This window comes from Aulostomus chinensis, chromosome 7 (assembly GCF_037954235.1).
Source record: "Aulostomus chinensis isolate RoL2024-O1b breed Wild chromosome 7, RoL_Achi_v1.0, whole genome shotgun sequence".
Classification (NCBI taxonomy): domain Eukaryota; kingdom Metazoa; phylum Chordata; class Actinopteri; order Syngnathiformes; family Aulostomidae; genus Aulostomus; species Aulostomus chinensis.
This window is the reverse complement of record NC_141326.1, coordinates 26,021,567-26,040,759: the sequence shown is the minus strand read 5'-3', so window position 1 is coordinate 26,040,759 and position 19,193 is coordinate 26,021,567. Positions and strand designations below refer to the sequence as shown.

At 44.3% G+C, this 19,193-nt stretch overlaps 2 protein-coding genes across 4 annotated transcripts; one reads left to right on the top strand and one right to left on the bottom strand.

Annotated features, from left to right (window-relative positions):
* Positions 1-4: 4 nt before the first annotated feature.
* snx1a (sorting nexin 1a) lies at positions 5-9,379 on the bottom strand. 2 transcript variants are annotated; one of them, XM_086209584.1, is made up of 15 exons: positions 8,837-9,379; positions 6,160-7,084; positions 5,503-5,642; positions 4,890-4,965; positions 4,618-4,661; positions 4,243-4,384; positions 4,070-4,148; positions 3,846-3,921; positions 3,309-3,422; positions 3,131-3,224; positions 2,843-3,048; positions 2,272-2,415; positions 2,074-2,154; positions 1,914-1,985; positions 5-1,519 (listed from the first exon to the last, which is right to left on the bottom strand). In XM_086209584.1, exons 1-15 carry the CDS (start codon positions 8,963-8,965, stop codon positions 1,469-1,471), a joined length of 2,373 nt encoding a protein of 790 aa, XP_086065710.1. In that variant the 5' UTR covers positions 8,966-9,379; the 3' UTR covers positions 5-1,468. The 2 variants fall into 2 exon arrangements, with proteins under 2 accessions (XP_086065710.1, XP_086065711.1); XM_086209585.1 differs by having other exon boundaries at positions 5,503-5,639; positions 8,837-9,377.
* sv2 (synaptic vesicle glycoprotein 2) lies at positions 8,638-19,141 on the top strand. Of its 2 annotated transcripts, XM_086209587.1 has the most exons (14): positions 8,641-9,424; positions 9,975-11,013; positions 11,683-11,781; positions 12,605-12,766; positions 13,339-13,501; positions 13,878-13,999; positions 14,356-14,519; positions 14,604-14,684; positions 15,254-15,352; positions 15,920-16,008; positions 16,345-16,472; positions 16,844-16,939; positions 17,087-17,246; positions 17,859-19,141. In XM_086209587.1, exons 4-14 carry the CDS (start codon positions 12,736-12,738, stop codon positions 18,040-18,042), a joined length of 1,317 nt encoding a protein of 438 aa, XP_086065713.1. In that variant the 5' UTR covers positions 8,641-9,424; positions 9,975-11,013; positions 11,683-11,781; positions 12,605-12,735; the 3' UTR covers positions 18,043-19,141. The 2 variants fall into 2 exon arrangements, with proteins under 2 accessions (XP_086065712.1, XP_086065713.1); XM_086209586.1 differs by lacking the exon at positions 9,975-11,013 and having other exon boundaries at positions 8,638-9,424.
* Positions 19,142-19,193: the final 52 nt, after the last annotated feature.

Sequence of the window (19,193 nt, the reverse complement as noted above, 5' to 3'; positions counted from 1 at the left end):
ATGGAAAAAAAAAAAAAAAACGATGCCAAAACACCTGTGTGGTTCCGTCACTGTGGGCTGACACACATGGAAGCAACAAGCCTCTAGTTTTTGTGGTGTCCAACACCACCCTGATTTCAAAGAACGCGCCCAGTTTTTCAGAATTACGCTTACTAGTCATTCTCACTGCGCAAGAAGATAAATGCCCTTCTCTCTGTGTGCATGAGGGGGCTGAGACCCACAAAGACCAGCTGACTGCTTGTTAGCTTAGCACGCTGAATGGAAGTGAATGGGCAGGTTATCATATCTCAGTCTTGCTTGCTAAGCCTGCAACACCTGTTGGTAATCCAGTTCAATCAGAAAAGGTTCAGGACCTTGTTGTTTTTTTTTCCTGCAAGTGCCGAGTTGGCTTAAGTTTTGAGGTGCTGTGACACATCAAATCACTGCGCCCCATCGGGAAAGTAGTTCCGGCAATTTGTCAAATTGTAAAATTACAACGTCTGACAATCTTCAAATTGCCATTTCATAGCACGTAACAGTTCTGTTAATGCGGGCAAAGAGAGTTTTATGTATTTGGTGACCTTAACAAGAGGATGCTACACAGACCATCCACCACCACCCATCGTGCTAAGCTAACTAGCAGTCGGTCAGGCTCTGGGGGTTCCGGCCCCCTCCTGCACATACAGAGGAGAGATGGATATCTGTCTGGTTCTGTTGAGGATGGACAATAAGTGCATTTCCCCCAAAAAATGGTATGTTCCTTTAAAAAGGCACAGACACGAAGAGTTAAAAGTTTGCACAATGATTGAAATAATTTCTTAAACAATAAACCCACATGCTTGACCAACAGCGTAACCCTTGACCCCAGCTGTAGACCCTAACGCTCGAATGCTTCTCTGTAACCCCGTACCCTTCCCCCCAGCATCAATAGTGTCTCATATTTGAAAGAAAGAAAAAAATTATAACACAGCTGAATAATAACGTATTTAATCCACCTGGTGGAAGTGCTCATAAATCTTAACTAGTTTATCCCTTTGTGTCATTAAAAAGAAGAAACGGAGAGAAAGTGTTGGCCACTTTCTTCATCGGGGTCCCCACAAACATCTGACGAGAGAGCAGCCGCTGTAAACAATGAACCACTGCTGATGTGAAGGAGAAAATCCTGAGAACAACCCACTGGTTTCCCTTCTCTGGTGGAAATTAATGGAATCTTTCTGTCTTTTTTTTTTTCCTCTTGTGTCCATATCTTTGTATATGCCATCTCTCTTTATCGAATAAGAAAATATTTGTGGAAGGTTAAATGAAAATATACAATTATTAATACACTAGAATACAGAGTTGTATGTTAAAGGTGATTTTTTAAAAAACTGGTTGATTGTATCTCCCTTTACAATGCGCGCATATTTCCTTGGTTTTAAAGGCAAAGAGGTAAAGTGTATAAGAAAAAAAGGCATCCTGTTTTGTCATCCAAACAGCTGGTGCTCGAGGGTTAGGCGATCGCTTTTGCTTCGGGTAAGAACGCCTCCCAGTACTTTATCAGCTGCAGAGAGGAGAGAGAAACAGAGCAGGTTCATTCAGAATCACAAACCAGAGCTTCGTGTTGTTTTTTTAGTGTAATGTTTCAAACAGTAAGCTGTGTGTCTGTCCAACGGTTCAGGACAGTGTTTGCTGGGACCTGCGGTGACAAAGGAGCAGTTGGTGTATGTTGATGTGGAAATTGTGTTTTAACCATTTTCTTACATTTTTAAAGGAAAAGGAAACTTAGGCTGAACCTCAGTAATGTTCTTCCTTGTTGCTTTGGCCATGATATAAAACTAATGATAGCACTGTTACTCTTTTCTGTCTTTCTCCCATCATCATTACAAATCTCAATCAGTATTTGTGACAAAAGATGGAATAAGCTTGAGTAAAAGTTAGGGCAGGTGGACACTCACCTGTTGCTGGGACTGAAGCAGAGACTCCAGGTATTGGATTATCTTTGTTTTGAAATTCTTAGTCTTTTCTTTCTGTAAGAGAAAAAAAACAAAAACAAAACTCAACCACTATGGAGGACTATTTTCAGCCGTTCACAGTATATAAATACAAAATCTGTACCTCAAAGCGGACGACTTCCTTGCGCACGGTGGCAGAGACTCTTTCAAAGTCTCTCTCGTACTGCGTCACCTTGGCCTCCCACTGTTAGCAGGCAGTGAGGAAATGTTTCAACACAAAAGAGAAAAATACAAACTGTTCTTGCACAAACAAACTCCACGTGCAAATCATGTTTAAAGACTTGTTTGGTCTGTGTTTCACCTCAGCGATCTCCTCTTTGGCCAGCTGCAGTTTGTCCGGCTTGTTGGCCCACAGGAGTTTGGCCTCGACCTCCCTCTTCTTCTGCAGCATAGTCGTAGCGTCCTGCCAACGCTGCCACGCCTTCATCCGGTGATCAAACGACCCCTTCAAGATAGAAAACACAGAACCGTTGCATGTTTACATCTGCAGTGCTTTCTGAGGCCATTTAGTCAAGATCCCTATTTATCTACCGCTACAAAATCATGCACGGCTGGTGTCTGAGAGGCTGCACGAGGAAACAATCATCAATCTGCTCTCAATCTCCGTCTCCGTTTACTTTTATCACTCTACTCAAATCTCACTACTTGGATTTTTAGATGCGACTGATTGACAGCACATTTTCCTGTGTTAACCCCCCCACGATGGTCCGTGTTGGCTGCTTGAAAACTTCATATCCAGCCAGAGATTTATATTAAATGTTACATCTCAAGTCATAAACCAACTAAAAACAAGCCTCAGCCCAAGCACACCTACTCCAGATGCTGTTCCCTGAGCTACACGGGATTAGACGACATCCAGGAATACTACCTACCCTCACAGCACCGAGCAGGCGGATAAAATCAGCGATGAGTTCAGCAAAGCGGAAGGTGTCATTGGCTGCCTGCTCCTGATGTAACTGCTCCATCTTGTCCTCCACCTCCGCCAGCTGAGAGAGAGCCCGGGACAGAGCAGTGTTGTCCTCTGCGCTGCCCAGCATGGCTGCACTTTTGGCAAAGCTGGCGGTGTTCAACGACAGCTCTAGAGGAGAGGCGTCACATCAGAGTATGTTGTGGAATCCTGGGGTGGACAGCAATTTAAGACAGAAGATCTCCCCTGTTACCTTTTCTGTGGATGACCAGGGATTCCACCAGTGCGTGGAGCTTCCTGAACTGCTGGTCTGTAGATTCCACCTCCTGCAGCTTTTCCTCAAACCACTGAAGTAGAGCAAACCATTAGTAAAACTCTAAAAATCCAGGCTTGGAAGTTAAAAATCCCTTCAGAAGCACTTTCAGACTCACCACGTCGGACTCGTTCATCTTGATGGTCATTTTGCTGACGGCATCTGTTGCTTTGTTGATCATTTTCAGGAAGCCGGCGCCGCTCAGAGCCTGGGTGCTCACTGCTCGGGGCAACTGAAAACATGTGACACGTTTGAACAGAATACCATTTCAAACATGAATACGTTTTAAACGGAAAACGTCTCTGTGAATCTCTGGCTGTTCAGGCCCGGTATCAACATGCATCTTGCATGATCCAATCACAAGTGGACGGATGTGAGTAAATGAGTTCACGCAAGGCATTCGAAAGCACCCCCAGCACGGCTTGATTTAAAGAGTGGATGTGCCAACCTTGTAATCACATGCTGCCCCCTACTGATTCTCTGTGGAAAATGTGAAGCACGAGATTTGACCTTGAATGCCTCCTGGGTGCATTTGAACACGTACAGAAGAATTGCACCCTCTGCTCCATTTAGCTCAGGTTTGAACAGAACATATCATGACTATTTCATCTGTACAATTTATGTTCACAACTGAAAAGGCACCATTTTGCCTTACTTCGTCTCTCTCCAGGAACTCTCTGACATCAGGATCTTGGAGAAGAGAGGGGTGATTCACCACCCTCTCAAGATACCTGCGGAAAGAAGAAAATGGGTTGAAAAACTACTCTGCTGCACTGGCAGGGCAGCAGGACTGAAACAACAACCGTTGGTAAAGACAAAAGTTTGATGGCAGCTTTTGTGATCAATCGTTGTGTACTTCCCTACCAGCTGAGCTCTCACCTCTCCAAGGCACCTCTTCTTCTCTCAAGGAAATCGGCGGACGAAGAATCTTCCTTTCCCACCTTCACTTTCGTCATACCTGAGACAGGACAACGCACACACTCTCGCTAGTGATAAAGATCAGAGGTAAACGTCACAACATCTGAGGAAACTGTACCGCGAGGTCAGCCTACCCAGGATGCTCTTCTCTGGCGGGGGAGGCACAATGACGCCGTTTGGTCCATGTTTTTCTGCCAGCTTCTCGTAAAGGCCGAGGAAGTCACTGAAGCGCCGCCTCACTGTAAATGTCTTGTTGCGGAACATGGACAGCGAAGTCTGAAACAGGTCAAACAATCACTTACTGAAACCCTTGTGTGTTCAGCAGAGCTACTTCTACAAAGACAGAACCAGCTACGATTCAGAGTACGACTGAAAGAGTAAAATGTGAACAGTTAAGAGTTCAGGTGTGTTTTCGCTATCGTCGTATCTGATGAGTAACTGTCTGAACATCCTCTGAATAAAAGATGGGCTACGTTTTAATATCTTTTGTTTTCTAACATCTGTTTCACCTGTGTGGAGACCCTGTAGGCCATGTAGGCGTTCATCCCGTCTCCTGTAAAAATGAGAGGAATTCACTGAATGAGGCAGACAGTCACAAATGCAACACAAGTATTCCCAGGCTTGTCAGGAAGGCTGCAGGGGGACACAGGGATCTGGGTTATTCGTGTTTCTTACATTGACTGAATAAAAGGCTTATGTTCCTCAGAATAAACACCGTTTCATTGAGATGGATAGATTATACCCTGATTATTTAACCAAATTAGAATGAGATGAACCTCACCTATCTTCTCCGGGTCGGTGACAGAAACAGAGATGTCAAATTTGTCTTCCAGCTCTTCCTCTTCCTCCTTTTCCAACTGAAATACATATTGAAGAGAAAGTGAAACATCTTGTCACTTGTTCTGCCTCCAGCCACCCATCAATCAACTTAATTTGAACGCAGCAGAATTGATATTATTACAAATGACGGATATGTACATATCTGGCGGTTTACTGTGTTACATTATCATTCACGCTGAGTTGTGATTCTTCCACCTGGTGAATCTAAAGCAAGTATTTACTCTCCTTCAGCTCTGGTGTTGATCTCCTGAGGGAAACACCTTTGCTCTTCTGCTGTTCATATTGACACTTGAGGTCACTAGAGGTTTTTTTTTTTTAAATGAGACTTCTTTTTCTATTAAATATCTGCCTGCAGCTTAAAACACACACACACGCACACTGTGAAGCTGCAGCTGAACAATTACAGCTGCTTTCAGAATGTCAATCATTTATTCTGAGCGAATGTAAAAACTGCCTTAACTTTGGCAGTTGGAACCTTTTATTCCCCAATATAACACAGACTTTGTTCCAGCTACACCTGGACCCTGACTCTGGACGGTTGGATAGACACGTACCACCTCCAGGGCAGCGGCCTGCGGCTTGGCCTGGCTGCCGGCTGCTGGCAGTGAGGGGGCAGACGCGGCTGGTTTGGTCGTCACATCCAGCTTTCTCTCGTTCCGTGGACTGTCCAGAGAAAGCTCCACTGTGGCTTCTGCTGGAAAACAAACACAAGTCATGAAATGTTTTCATGCTGTTGCTTTTAATTCATTTTTGCTTAAATTTTTTTACAGAACAACGATGCTCCAATATACTGTGTGATGCAACAGAGCAGCTGGTATAACCTGGGTTCCCCTGTTGCAATTATGATTTTATATTGTACTTACAGAGTGTGTGTGTGTGTGTGTTTACAGTGGCACGAGGTTAAGATGATGCATTTTGAGTCTTTTCATCTCAGTTGTCAAATTCAGTGAAGCTTACACCTCAGCACAGTTTAAGAAAAACATTCCTGATGTGTTCCCTTCAGTCAGTGATGCAGATGTCGTGATGTTTTCGAAGATAAAATGTCTCGTCGTATATCTGCATCTCACCAAGACACATCCATGGTCAAAAATGTGAAATCGCAACTGAATACTTGTAGTTTAGATACAACTAAAACAGTAAGTCGGTAAACACTGAGTTTTGGAATTCAGGACAAGTCCCGTTGTACTACATGAGATGAGGATTGGACCCACCAGCAAAGATGTCTGTCTCCTCTTCAGAGTGGACTCCATTCGTCTTGGTGTTGACACTCTGGGTTTTACTGATACTGGGCGCCGTGATGACAGCTTCCTCCGTGAAGATATCTTCATGGTTACTCTCCTGCAGAGGTCCACTAATTTCACTAACAGCGCTGGGCTTGATTGTGACGGACGTGTCCTTCTGCTCTTTGCTAGTGGTTATCTTGGTGGTGGCACCCAGCGGCTCACCGAACAGATCCTCATCTGGTTCTCCAAAGAGGTTTTTCTGTGGCTGCTTTGCAGATTTTGTCTTCAGTGGTTCTGCGAACAAGTCGCTTCCCTCGTCTTCAAACAAGTCTATGCTGGGGCTTGGTTTTTTGGCCTCAGTGAGGAGAGGATCGCTAAGAAGGTCAACCAAAGGATCAACAACTTTGCCACTCTCCGGTGGCGGTTGTGAGTGATTTGCTGAAGAACTGTCAGTGGTGTCAATGATTGGAGCAGAGAAAGTTTCTTTTGCTTCCTGTTCTGCATCATCGGGTTGTCGTATGACACTGCTGGTAGCTTCATCCTTATCTGTTGCCACTTCGTCGGCAACATCCTCTTCCACAACTTCCTCTTGTGGCGCCTCAGTTTCACTTCCCAAAAGATCAACAAAATCATAGGAGGGTTCATCTACAGGGATTTCAGTTGCGCCTTTTGCTGCATCTGCAACTGGACTTTCCGCTTTGACTGTGTCATCAGCAGCCGTCAGGTTGTTTGTCAAGTCGACAAAATCATCCAAGGGCTCGCTGACGGGCTCGATGTCTGGTTTGGTTTCTGGCTGGCTGATGGGTTCAATCAACGGATCGTCCATGATATCACTGGGAGGGCTCATCAAAATATCACTGGGCTCACTGGCAGGCGGCGATGTGCTGTCCATGTCAGTCAGTGGAGACTCGTTCTGGGGACAAGGAGGAACAACATTATGTCATCTGGTTAACAGCTGTCCATCGTATGTTGCTTTTTAATTTGTAAAACTACCAAGAGTCAGACGCCGCCATTCATGCTTATCTGAATCAAGAGCAGAGCTTTTATTGTGAGGACAATTCATGATGGTTTCACAAACGCATCATAAAGCATCCATAAAACCCTCCTAAAATGATTCCTGAGCTTAAGTCAATTGTTCAGCATCTGGTTTTATACACTTTTCCTGCCACAGTATAACAGTAATATTTAGTATCTTGTGGCTTCCACTTTCATATTTTTTGATCATTTATTTGCCTTCTTTGTGTTTCTTCTATCTTGGATTGTAATCTGTTGTTCTCAGTTCCCTTTTATTCATCAAAGTGAAGAACTTAGATTTTTTTTCACTGCACTTCAACATAAAATTGAAATAAAAAGATAAAGAGGACACAGAAAGTCATTCAACCTATTCCTGCTGAGTACCTACGCTAAAACAAATGGAGTAAAAAAATGAATAGAGAAAAAGGTGGACTTGTAAAAGGGCTTTCAGAATATTTTTACTCACAAATACTACAACATATATACACAAGTGGCAGGGTATTTTGTACCCCTAGTTAAAAGTAATGCGTCTCAAGTGAAATAAATGCAACTTTTTGAGAATGTTTATACAGGTTATCGCCCCAATTCATGCTTTGTTTTTTGAGGATGTCGTTTTCGGTGTTGTTGAATTTCACCAAAGTTCAGAAACATTTTCCAGATCACCCAGCAAAGTCAGTGTACAAGCCTACAAGTGTTTCACTGCTCAGTGCTCTGCTATGGACAATTTAAAGCCGTTATGACCTTTTTTAAATTGATGAATGATTAATTCCTGTTGCAGACGACTGTGGATCCACAGGAGACACCGATCCTGTATACTATGCTAACTTTACTTCGACTACACGCCCTGTTAAAAAGTAAAATCCACAAATGCTGAGTCGTGTGTTTCCACGCAGCTCACAAATCAAAGACAGCAGCAACTTTCCGGTCTTTCCTCTGAACTTTGACTGTAGGAAAACATCCGGGTTCTGACCATGTGACCAGTGCCCACTCACATGACAGGAGGCTGCTTGGGCCAATTTGTAATCCTCATTCAAAAAAAAAAAAAAAAAAGTAAAAAGAATGATAATAAAAATGGCTGGAATTCATAACCATGGAGTAGCGCAGTCATTTCCAGAATACATGTCAAGTTTTAAACCCTAAACTTCATTCAGGCTTAAATCTCAGGGGCAGCTGCTAGCTTGGATAGCCTGAGAGTCTGCACCCTGACATTAGCATACCTCAGATTTGGTACAAGTTAACCTGACCGAGAAATGTCAAATATGTTGATCCCGGACACCCTGTAATATTGAACGCTGATGCATCCAAACAGTCCTGCTTTCCAGGTTGAACGGAAATCACATCGTAGCAGTGTTAAGTATCACAACTTAGCAAAACGAAATTAATAAATGTTTTAGAAGAGCACCACCAGGTGTCAAAACAGGGATTTCCTGCATCAAAACCAGCACATTGTAGTTCAGGGTGAAGAAAATTCTAGCATTACCCAACGGGACAGTCAACAAAAAGAGTCACCTGTGCGTTAAAACTAGCGAAACGTTTGGTCAACACCACAAAACTTTTGGCCAAAAGTGCCACATTAGCTGTCTCCGCTAGCTAACCGCTGTGTGTTACCCACGTCAAAAGCCGTGAAATGGTGCCAAAACTTCAGACATACTAAGCTCATGAAGAGGTCGTCTCCGTCGTCCTCATCACTGCCTCGGCCTCCGACTTCTCCGGAGTCCAGCACATCTTGGTCCTCAGTGTCCGGGAACGGAGGAGGACTGCGCTCCGAGCTGGTCGCCATCTTCAATCTTTATTAAAACGCACGGAGAGACTGCTGCTCACCGCGCACACAGACAGGTTGACAGACAGACAGACGCGTTGCCTTCGGCTGCTAATGTGTCCTCCGCTGCTCATGTGAGGATATAGCACGGCTGTGGTATTGCGCTAGCTCGCCTGAAGACAAACTGATAGGGAAGGAAGACGCCCGGGACGTGCAACGCAAACCGCCGCTGTCTCTTTTTACTTCCTGGTCCTCCTTCTCGGTGGGTTAGCTTAGCTCGCCAGCAGGCTCCCCGGTCATGAGATAGACGCAGCGGTGGAAAGAGTGATATGGACCTGACCAGAGGTACGGACGAGTAGCTAATTTGACCATAGAAGAGGCATCCAACTTTGAGGATGTCTCGCTACGTGTACACCGGGGACGCGGTGCCGCTTCTCACCGGAGACAACCGGGAACCCAACGAGCTTGACTCGGATGATGGTGAGTGTCTTCATCATTAACCGTGAAAAACTGTGAACAAAGTATGAACTCCACTCCTTTAGTTTTTGGAGATTATTCAGCTTTAGTTTGCCTTCTTTTTTTATTGGGCGCGGGAGCCCTAAAATACTGTAAATAACTTAGCAAAGGTTTCAGACCATTTCAAGTTTTCCACATTTTATTATGGATTCAGATCTATTATGAGTCTAAAAACGATTCTCCACAAATGCAGAGCGAAATAAGTGGTTGTGGATCAACTTTATTTAAAGAAAGGGCTGATAATCAGCTCCTTCATGAGGCTGCATACTTGCTATTACTGCTTCTAATGAGTCTACAACTTGATTGGACTCCACCTGTGTGTAACTGAGTTAATGGGACACACTTGTCTGTATAATGTCAAGCTATGAGGGTGAATTACTTGTAGACCTGTGAGACAGGATTTAGCCAAACACCTGGGTAAGGAAAGAAGTTTATTTCTGCAACATTTAATGCAACCAAGAGCTCAGTAGCTTGTTTGGAAGCGCCAAACATCTTGGTCTGTTTGGTTGATCAGGGCCAAAGAGTCGGACAGGTGACCAAGAACCAGACGTCCTGATGACAGAGAGTCAAAAATCCTGTATCACATCAAGCAGCACCCTGATGAAGGCTAAAAACACAACGGTCCTGCGGTGCAGTTCTCCTCAACGCACGAAAAGGTCCCTGTGTCCCACTGTCCTCTGAAACTTGAAGTATCTGGATTTTGCGTGAAGGAGCAGAATAATGCACCCATGAGACGAGTATATTTTGAATTAAATCAAGTGATGTAACTGCTAGGTGGCGCTATGACATAAATTCAGCCTGCAGATGGTCTTCAGGGCCAGGACTCTCATCAGTTGTGAAGTTTGGAATAGAGGCTTATATCAAATTGTGAAAAAACAAACAAACTTGCAATTTCCTGTGCTGTGACTAATCCGACCCAGACTTTAATGGGTTCTTCCTTGACCCGAACAACAGACGCTTCACCAGTTTTTGTGTAATCCTGCTGAAAGGCAAACAAACGCTTCCTAGAACACGACCTCCTTGGTGGAGTCGATAGAAGCTCTTCTCCCCTCAGTGTTGCTCTTCCTGTCTCCTGCACCTTGGCAGAGGGTGAAGATGTCCCAGAAACCCCGGCAAAATCCCCAGAGAGCGACAGACACCAGAGCAGCACTCCACCAATCAGGCCTCACGGTCAGTGGCCAGATGGATGCCATTCCTCACTAACAGCAACATGACATTCCTCTGGGAATTCACCCAATGGCAGCAGAATTCTCTCAGACCATGAGAAGCAGATTCCTCTGGTGAAACAAACACAGAGCGGCAACTTGAGTTTCCCAGAATGCTCAGGATCTCTAGCGCAACTTTATTTATACCACCAGGAGAAGAAAGATCCGTCCCGGAGTGGTCGGTCCAGCCAGACATCTGAATATGGCTGTGCACCAACGCTCCCGGTCCATGTGGTTAGTTTGAAGAACTCTGCCAAGAAGAATGAAGCAATCCTCCAAAAGAATGACGTGGCAGGCTTGAAGAAGGCGCGAGGCCGCCATTGTTGCCAAATGTGCTCAAACTAAATAGTGAGTAAAGAACCTGAGTACTTTTATAAATGAGATATCTTTCCTTTGCCAAGGGGATCATGTTCCCAGTGGCGTCAGCAGAATTATGCAAAAACTTCTTGGCAGCCAAGGAAGAATCCATTAAATCTTGGAGCAGATAAGTCATGGTGCCACCTGGTGGCAACAGAATGTTTTTTCTTCACACTTTCATGTACTCCTCCAAGTGGGTCGTCCTTTTCTCTAGCGCCACCTGGATGTACATCAAGTTAGGCTGAGTCCACCTTGGCTGCTCCCTCTACTTGCTAGATGTGCTTTCACCAAGTACCGAGTGGAGGATCTGAGCACTTCAGTTTTTGGGAAAGTTCGGGAAGTGATAAATTCATGAAACACTCCTAAAACTGAAATAGAAACAAATGCAGAACACTTTAAAAGAGTCTTAAAACTCACACTGCGTTATTGTCCCGATGACTCTTAGTAGTAAAGACAAGCTGTTCTGGCATTCACATTTTCTCATAGACTGGTTTTGTATGACTAAGCCTTCAAAATGTTAAATTTCATGCTTTAAATGATGAAAGAAGCCAGAAAAACCTTCGCTTTTACCTGAAAATGAACAAAACCATCACATTTCTGTTGTCACTGCTCGATTTCTATTTCCCGCCTCCGATTCACCCGATGGGTTTGTGTTTTTAGGTGAAATCATTTTTGACAGGAGCACGTCAAACGTCCCGCCTGGTGCCGGTGAGGTGGCGCAGAGAAGATTAACGTACGAGGAGGCAATAGAGGAAGCAGGTGATGTCACGTCCGGTTGGTTCTGTTGTTGCTCTTCAGCACCAGAAGTAAATAAAAACATTTGCTGTGAGGAGAAAACGCGCTGGAGGAGGATGTGCTTTGTGAGCTTTTTGTTGTTTGTGTTGTGGAGGTGAACCTTGTTAGCTTGGATGTTCTCTGACCATTTGCACCCCCCCCCCCCCAAGTTAACTTGATCAAATGCTGACAACCTTTAAGTCTACAGATATCTTAGTTTTAGCACTTGAAAGCTCATCTAGCATCTCTGAACTAAACCTTATTCAGAAGTGATAATCAGCTTGTGAAAGATTTGGTTTCACTGTTTTTGCAGGTCTTGTGTTTTATTTATTTGCTTATTGTTTGGGTCGTTAGCGAGAAATTAACTGAAATCCCCAAGTAGTTAAAAATGATTGTTAGATGGAAGCATTTAAATTGAAGGGAAATTGACCTGTTACTCTTTTTTTGAACCTAAAAAAACATAACGACATTATTGTGAAAGACCTCTTCTGTTTATTATATATATTTTGGCTTTTTTTTTGTTGCTCAGGATTGTTCATAGACATTACTAAAGGGCCCTTAATGTTGGCTGCATGCGGTCTCCACCCAGAGCTTTACCTGGTCGATGCTTACACACTGAGACGTGGGCACATATTGGAACCGAGCAGTGGTGTTTACGCCTGAGCCTGTCCTGTTTTCACAGGTCTAAATATCCACCTGCTACACGCCGTTTGGATGCGTGTGTGCTGGCGAGCAGCTGTTGAGTGAATGAATAAATAAGGCTGCAAAGATTCCAGATGACCCTCCAAAATGTTTGTGTTGCTGTCAGGCTTCGGCTTGTTCCACTGGCTGCTGCTGCTGCTGTGCGGCTGGGCCAACGCCAGCGACGCCGTGGAGATTCTCTGCGTGTCTTTTCTGCTGCCGACGGCTCGCTGCGACCTGCTGCTCAGCTCCTCAGACATGGGCCTCCTGACCGCCAGCATCTTCCTCGGTGAATCACGGTCGTTTGATTTTCATGACTCAAGCAGGTTCATAGGTGCAGAGCCGCTCCGCCTCCGCTGCCGAGGACGCCGGCTGATCTCACTGGCATGAGTCACCCAACACATGAATGAATTAGTTTTAGTGGGATACTGACGAGTGGTGCAGGGGGGCGAAGTGGTAGTCGGTGGAGTGGTGGTAGCCAAGAAGCCGAAGGCGAGTCTACTTTTCAAATTGACAAAAAGAAAAAACACTTACAGCCATGACATTTTCAGGAATAATTTAAAAAGTAAGTGTGTGTGTGTGTGTGTGTGTGTGTATATATGTATATATATATATATATTAAAAATTCCCAAGGAGATCTTGAAAAGTTTCAATTATGGCTGAAAGGTATAGTCCCTGAATACAATTCAATATAAAAATAGAATGCATAAGATAGAGTTGTAGTACTGTGGCACGTACAAGTACAAGGTTATAAGGTGGATAGTAGGAGTCAAAATACCTTGTGACACTTCATAACACCGGCTTCTTAGTCAAAGCGAATGCAGGTGCCTGTCCTGACTGTAGTACTCTTGTGTGTACCAGGAATGATGGTGGGTGGCTACATGTGGGGATATTTGGCTGACCAGAGGGGGCGCTGCAAGGTCTTGGTTGTGTCTCTATCAGTGAACGGGCTGTTTGGAGGTCTGGCCAGCGCGGCGCCGTGGTTCTGGCTCTTCCTGCTGCTGCGGTTCATCAGCGGCGTCGGGTGAAGATTTTCATATTTTTACATCTTTTTTTTTTTTCTTTTTTATTCCAACAGTCTCCCACACACAAAAAGACCATTTTGGAAGCTGTTGTGGAAGCTCAGTTAGGGAGACTTTGAGGATATGAGCTCATAGAATTAAAAAGCTAAACTATATTGTCCACAGCAGATGAACAGTGCCTTTAATAAAACAAAAATAAGGTAGGCTCCACCCCCCGCAACCCTTAACAGGAATAAGCGGATGAAGATGGATTGATGGATGGATGGACAAATATGAGGCAGAACACTGTGCCAAAACCAATGTATTTTGTCGCATTTGTCTTTTTTTTTTTTTAGTGACAGTTGTGGACTCATCAGTGACATAAGTGTCCCTCCGCAGGGTCGGCGGGTCGATTCCGGTGATCTTCTCCTACTTCTCAGAGTTTATGCCCCGACTGAGGAGAGGCGCGATGATCAGCGCTCTGGCCACCTTCTGGATGGCTGGAAACATCCTGGCTGCAGGTCGATAGTTACACTTGTTATTAGCTGATACAAAGTTTTGCAAAGAAGAACAAACCAGCTAAAGACTTCCCGTTCAAGTGTCAGTGTTGCAGCTTCTGTGAGTGTCAGTGAAAGAAGAAACAAAGATACTGTTCCCGGAGTCTGCCCCCTGTCTCATTTGTATTGTTGCAGCAAAAAGGTGATGAATCATCAGGTGGCAGACATCTCACTTTGCCTCCTGCCAGGTTTACTAACTTCTTCCTGCCTCCTCACAAAATGGTCTCGTCCTTTTGAGGTGGAAAAACTCAGCTTTCCTGGCAGGTATTAACTGACATGAGGAAAAACAGATCATGTTGGTGTCTGTTTTATGCCTGCAGGTCTGGCCTGGATGGTGATTCCCAGAACCTGGACCCACTTCTCTCTGGGCGGACTGGACTTCCAGAGCTGGAGGGTGTTTGTGGTGCTGTGCTCCGTCCCCAGCCTCACCTCAGCCCTCCTCTTCAGGCTGCTCATGCCTGAGAGTCCCAAGTTCCTCATGGAGGTAACTTAAAGCCCCTTCAGCGTCGGCAGGCGGGGGATTTCTCCTCTGAGCTGCCGTCTTATGTGTCCACACTGTCTCTGTCAGGCTGGCCGGGAGAGGGAGGCGATCCGCGTCTTCCGCTTGATGTTTGAGCTGAACACGGGGAGGAGAGGACAGCCTTTCCCGGTATGAACCGTTCTAAACCAGCACAATTCATAATTTTATGTCAGTGTAACACGGTAGTGAAAAAAATAGAAAGATGTCGGGCACAATGAAAATGTGAAGGCGAACTCTTAGATGTCAAACAAGCGCTGAACACAAGGAAAATAAAACGGTTGACATCACGGCACTGCAAAAACAGTTTGTCGTTGTTCTGAACGGAAACTGGGTTTTAATGCAGTGTTCGCTGGTCTGATGGATGATATTCAGCCCAGTTTTCTCTTGTTTATTCATCATTATAATGAGGAAAGAATGCGGTACAGTTGGTTTATGGATTTTTCCAAATGTTTTGAAAATGAAGGAAAAATTCACAGTACTTACATTTGTTTTTTGTTTTTTTTCCCACTATGTACAGAACGTGAAATCATAAAAACCTATTTGTGTACAGGGAATAGTCCCATTGGCTTCTGTGTGTTGGCCAGTTTGCTTTTAAAATATTGCATCTTGGAGCATCGACACCTCCTGTATTGCTTCAGTATTCGTTGTGATGGTAAATCTGACCTGCTTTTTTTTTTTTTTTTTTTTGTCTTTTAAAGGAATTTGGTTTGTGTACCAGCTCCAAGAAAAGAGAGGAAGCGGATGATCTAAAATTGCTGGTTTCACGTCGGGAACAACTCGCCAATATTTTGAAAAAGGTAAAGTTACACACACACACACACACACAGACCACAGAAGAGGAACAGTTGTAGAAATGTACAATATTTAAATCTGGCACAGCAGTCCACTACACATAATTATTTTATGGCAGCCATTTTATATTCTGAGATTATATTCTGAGCTATTATGTTTGGACATGAAAAATGAACAGTTGGAAATCAGGCAGTTGCACGTCATGGATGTTTCCAAGTGCCATGCTGTATTTCTAGTTCTTAATTATCTCGGTGCCCCATTTCACGAGATAATCTGTTTAATTGTGTTGGTTAATAGTTATTAAAGCATCCAGTTTCCATGTGGTAACTCAAGAAACATGGTTGGATTTATTCAGCTGGAGCCAAAATATGCCAACTGTCCGAACGTGCCAACAAAACCAGACGCAGACACAACAGAAACGATTTTCTGTCCAGTCACCAGAGTCGGAGTGATCAGAGTGGGGAGGCGTTTCTCCTGGGAGGGCGAGCAGCGTGATGTTCTAACAGTCGAGTTGACCAGGTTGCTTGGTCAGAACTCCTACTTGTGTTAACTTGTGAATAATCTCTTTGCAGGGCGTGAAGCCAATTCAGCAGATGTTTCGTGGCGTGCTGCGATCCAGAAGCATCGTTGTACTCATCATCTTCTTCTGCATCTCCTTTGGGTGAGAAATGCCACCGACTGTACAGCCAGAAGAACAACGGTTCCCTCCACTTGTGTTCCGATGTGTTGAAAGCAGCTGAACAGTTATCGGTATTGAGAGAGACTATTTTATCTTCACCAAGGCAGTAATCCTGTAGTTTAACAGCAAAACCTTCCTTTGTGGTACATCAGGGTAGTCAATATTAATGTCTCTGCTGCTACAGCCCCCACGTGGGTTTTAGGCAAATAAATATTTCTTGAATGTAGACTTCAATCTAAAAGCTGTGTGTGTGTGTGTGTGTGTGTGTGTGTGTGTGTGTGTGTGTGTGTGTGTGTGCACGTGTGTGCATGTTTGTAGTTATTACGGGCTGTGGATGTGGTTCCCTGAGCTGTTTACCAGAATTGAAAATGGCGGCTCGCCATGTGCCAACGTGTCTCTGCCGTCGCCACTCCAGAACCACAGCTGCTACCCGGTCAAGACGGCGGGTGAGTATGTGAAGGACACGAAGCATGGAGACCTCCAGAAATCAGTCAATTATCAAAATCCCCCTGCACAGCTCCATCGACCCTTGATAATCTACCGTGGTCGTAGGCGCCCAAGCGTAGGCGTTGATTAAGTTTCTCTGCAGCTGTAAGGGAAGCACCTTAAAGCAATTATTGTTAAATTGCAGTCTTTGTCTCTCAGGCTTTAAAGTTACTTTTATTAAGTTATAGTATGATGGTATTTTCCTTTCATTTTTCCTATGTTGCAATTTCCCTGCATGAAGTTGACATGTTCTGATATGTCTGTGGAGATTTCAGCCTGAAAAACTAGGTGTGGCGTTCAAAGATGGCTGACTATCCTCTTGTCCCGACAGTGTATCTGGAGGGTTTCGTCATCGCTGCATCAAATCTTCCTGGCAACATCTTCACTATTCTGATGATGGACAACACTGGAGGGAAGACGCTGCTGTGTGAGTCTCTGGTTTGTAAAGCGGTTCGCCTCAGTTTTATTTGGCTTGCCGGAGTCTGTTTTTCTTTTTATAAATATATTTGAAACGTCCGGTGAGTGAGATGCCGGAATCATCCATCCACGTTAAGTGTCTTTGTTGCGTCTGCAGCCTGCAGCCTGATGGCGTCCAGTCTCAGCGTCTTCCTCATCTACATGGTCCAGACCAAAGCTCAGAGCCTGGTTCTCTCCTGTGTGTTCAGCGGCGTTTCCGTGATCGCCTGGAACGCTCTGGATGTGGTGGGAACGGAGCTCTACCCCACGCACCTACGGTATCATACCTCAGCGCCCCAGAACGCCTCATATGTACAGAATGTTGCTGTTGCTGGAGAAATATGTTGATTAAATGAATAAGATGAAAGGATATTTATTATGATTCACAAAGCTATTACATTTTGATGGCTCTTTCTCAAATGTAGAAATTAATGAAATGAATGCTTTAATTCATTCAGGCTCTTCAAATAAAGCAACCTGGGAGGGAAAAGTGGGCTGGTGCTTCTAACTCAAGTTGTAAAGCTGGTGTGTGAGAAGTTGAAGCCCAGTTAGAGGCAGAATTGGAACAAATTCAATAAAATGTTCTTTTTTTTTTTAATTCACAATGATCAGATGATAGTAGATGGTATTTCTGGCATGTTTTGAACAAATTGTTCCACCTTTGTGTCCCTCTCTTTTTTTTTGGTCTTTTTGGCGTAGATCAAGACATCTTTCCTCATTGTGCTGTTTATTCATGATTTGTTGCTTTTTCTGTGTCCAGGATTTGACAAACTAGGAAGTAAACAAATACTGAACGGCTCGCTTTGACATGATCAGCGTAAACCATCAAGAGGTGATGTCAGTATTGAAGGAGTGTTTTAAAGCTGCTCCCCCTCCTCCCCCACCCCCAGGTCGTCCGCTCTGGGGTTCTTCACGGGAGTCGGCCGCGTGGCAGCGATCACTGGTAACATGGTCTTTGGAAAGCTGGTGGACACCAACTGTGCGGTGCCGGTGCTGCTGGTTTCAGCCCTGCTGCTGACCGGAGGACTGATGGCTCTCCTCCTCCCACAGACCAGACAGACGGAGCTCAACTGACCAGTCGCACCAGTTTAGCAAACGCTCCCGTGATGCACTTACAGAGGCAGACGAAAGCTGCCTTCCCTCTTCCAGAGATCCCATACCTCATCTACACGCCAACCACACCAGAGACTTAGCAGGAGGAAGGCAGTCCTACTATTTATCTTGTGAGGTAAATTAATTAAAATAAGCCCAAGTCCTCATGGGGTGAGTGTGATGAAAAATTGTCTTTGAAGAAAATGTTTTTCCTATTTAAAAAAAAATAAAAAATGGCGTGACGTTTACAGTGACTGAACTGAGAACTTAAGCTGCAAGTGAAAAACATGCTGTACATTCCAAAAATATTTTCTGCTGCATCTCTTTTGACAGCAATTTATTATTTAAAGAGGCGCATCTCCTCTTTTCAGCAGAACCCCTGTTGTTTATGTCCAAATCTTGACATTTTTTATTTATTTTTTTCAAATCTACGTGTATATATATATTCATGGTGACTGCCCTCTACTGGTTGAAACACAGGTGTTGTTAATTTATTATTTTTGAATCATGCTATTGGCTGCTCTGGTGGCAGGTGATGTAATGGAGGCAGATTTTGTCATCAACTGTCCCACCTATAAGACTGCAGACAAGTGATGACTCATGTCGGCTCTGCAGGAAGTTCTGGCTCATTTACACACCAGAGCCAAACACAGGCGCTGCAGGTGTAAATTCATGGCCGCTTTTTCTTCCCGCTGGTCTGGCAGCTGGTTTAAGGTGAGGCTGCTTCCATTACAAATATTAAGTTGCAGTAGCAGTGTTTAACCAGTAGAGGGCAGATGCTATAAATATTTAACTTGTGGAAATCAAACTTGCACAATATTTGGAGCTAAATCAACTACCCAGATTCCTTGAGACCCACATTTTCTGCTGAAACAAACTGCTCTTAAAATGTGTACTGCAGTAATGTCGGTGTATTTTGTAACTCTTTAGTGAGTGTAGTTGGGGTTTGTACGATATCTGTTTAAAATAAAAACAAGTTCTTTTTTTGTATGTCTGAATCTATGCAAACATTCCCAAACTTTTTTCCAGCAGTGAAAAACTAAGGATTGAAATCAAATACTTCCAGGAAAATGTGAATAAACCTTTATTTCACTGCTTCAACGTGCTGTTGGTTCTCCCCCTGGATCATGTGA

What these genes read in the sequence shown, in the direction of transcription:
- snx1a (XM_086209584.1), bottom strand. Translation starts at nt 8,965, where the DNA reads ATGGCGACCAGCTCGGAGCGCAGTCCTCCTCCGTTCCCGGACACTGAG. An exon ending in CCTACAGGGTCTCCACACAG is followed by an intron (nt 4,385 to 4,617) that starts GTGAAACAGATG and finishes GACCTGTTTCAG; the next exon opens with ACTTCGCTGTCCATGTTCCG. An exon ending in AGAAGAGGTGCCTTGGAGAG is followed by an intron (nt 3,922 to 4,069) that starts GTGAGAGCTCAG and finishes TTCTTTCCGCAG; the next exon opens with GTATCTTGAGAGGGTGGTGA.
- sv2 (XM_086209586.1), top strand. Translation starts at nt 9,340, where the DNA reads ATGTCTCGCTACGTGTACACCGGGGACGCGGTGCCGCTTCTCACCGGA. An exon ending in GGAGAGGACAGCCTTTCCCG is followed by an intron (nt 14,685 to 15,253) that starts GTATGAACCGTT and finishes TGTCTTTTAAAG; the next exon opens with GAATTTGGTTTGTGTACCAG. An exon ending in TGGAGGGAAGACGCTGCTGT is followed by an intron (nt 16,940 to 17,086) that starts GTGAGTCTCTGG and finishes TTGCGTCTGCAG; the next exon opens with CCTGCAGCCTGATGGCGTCC.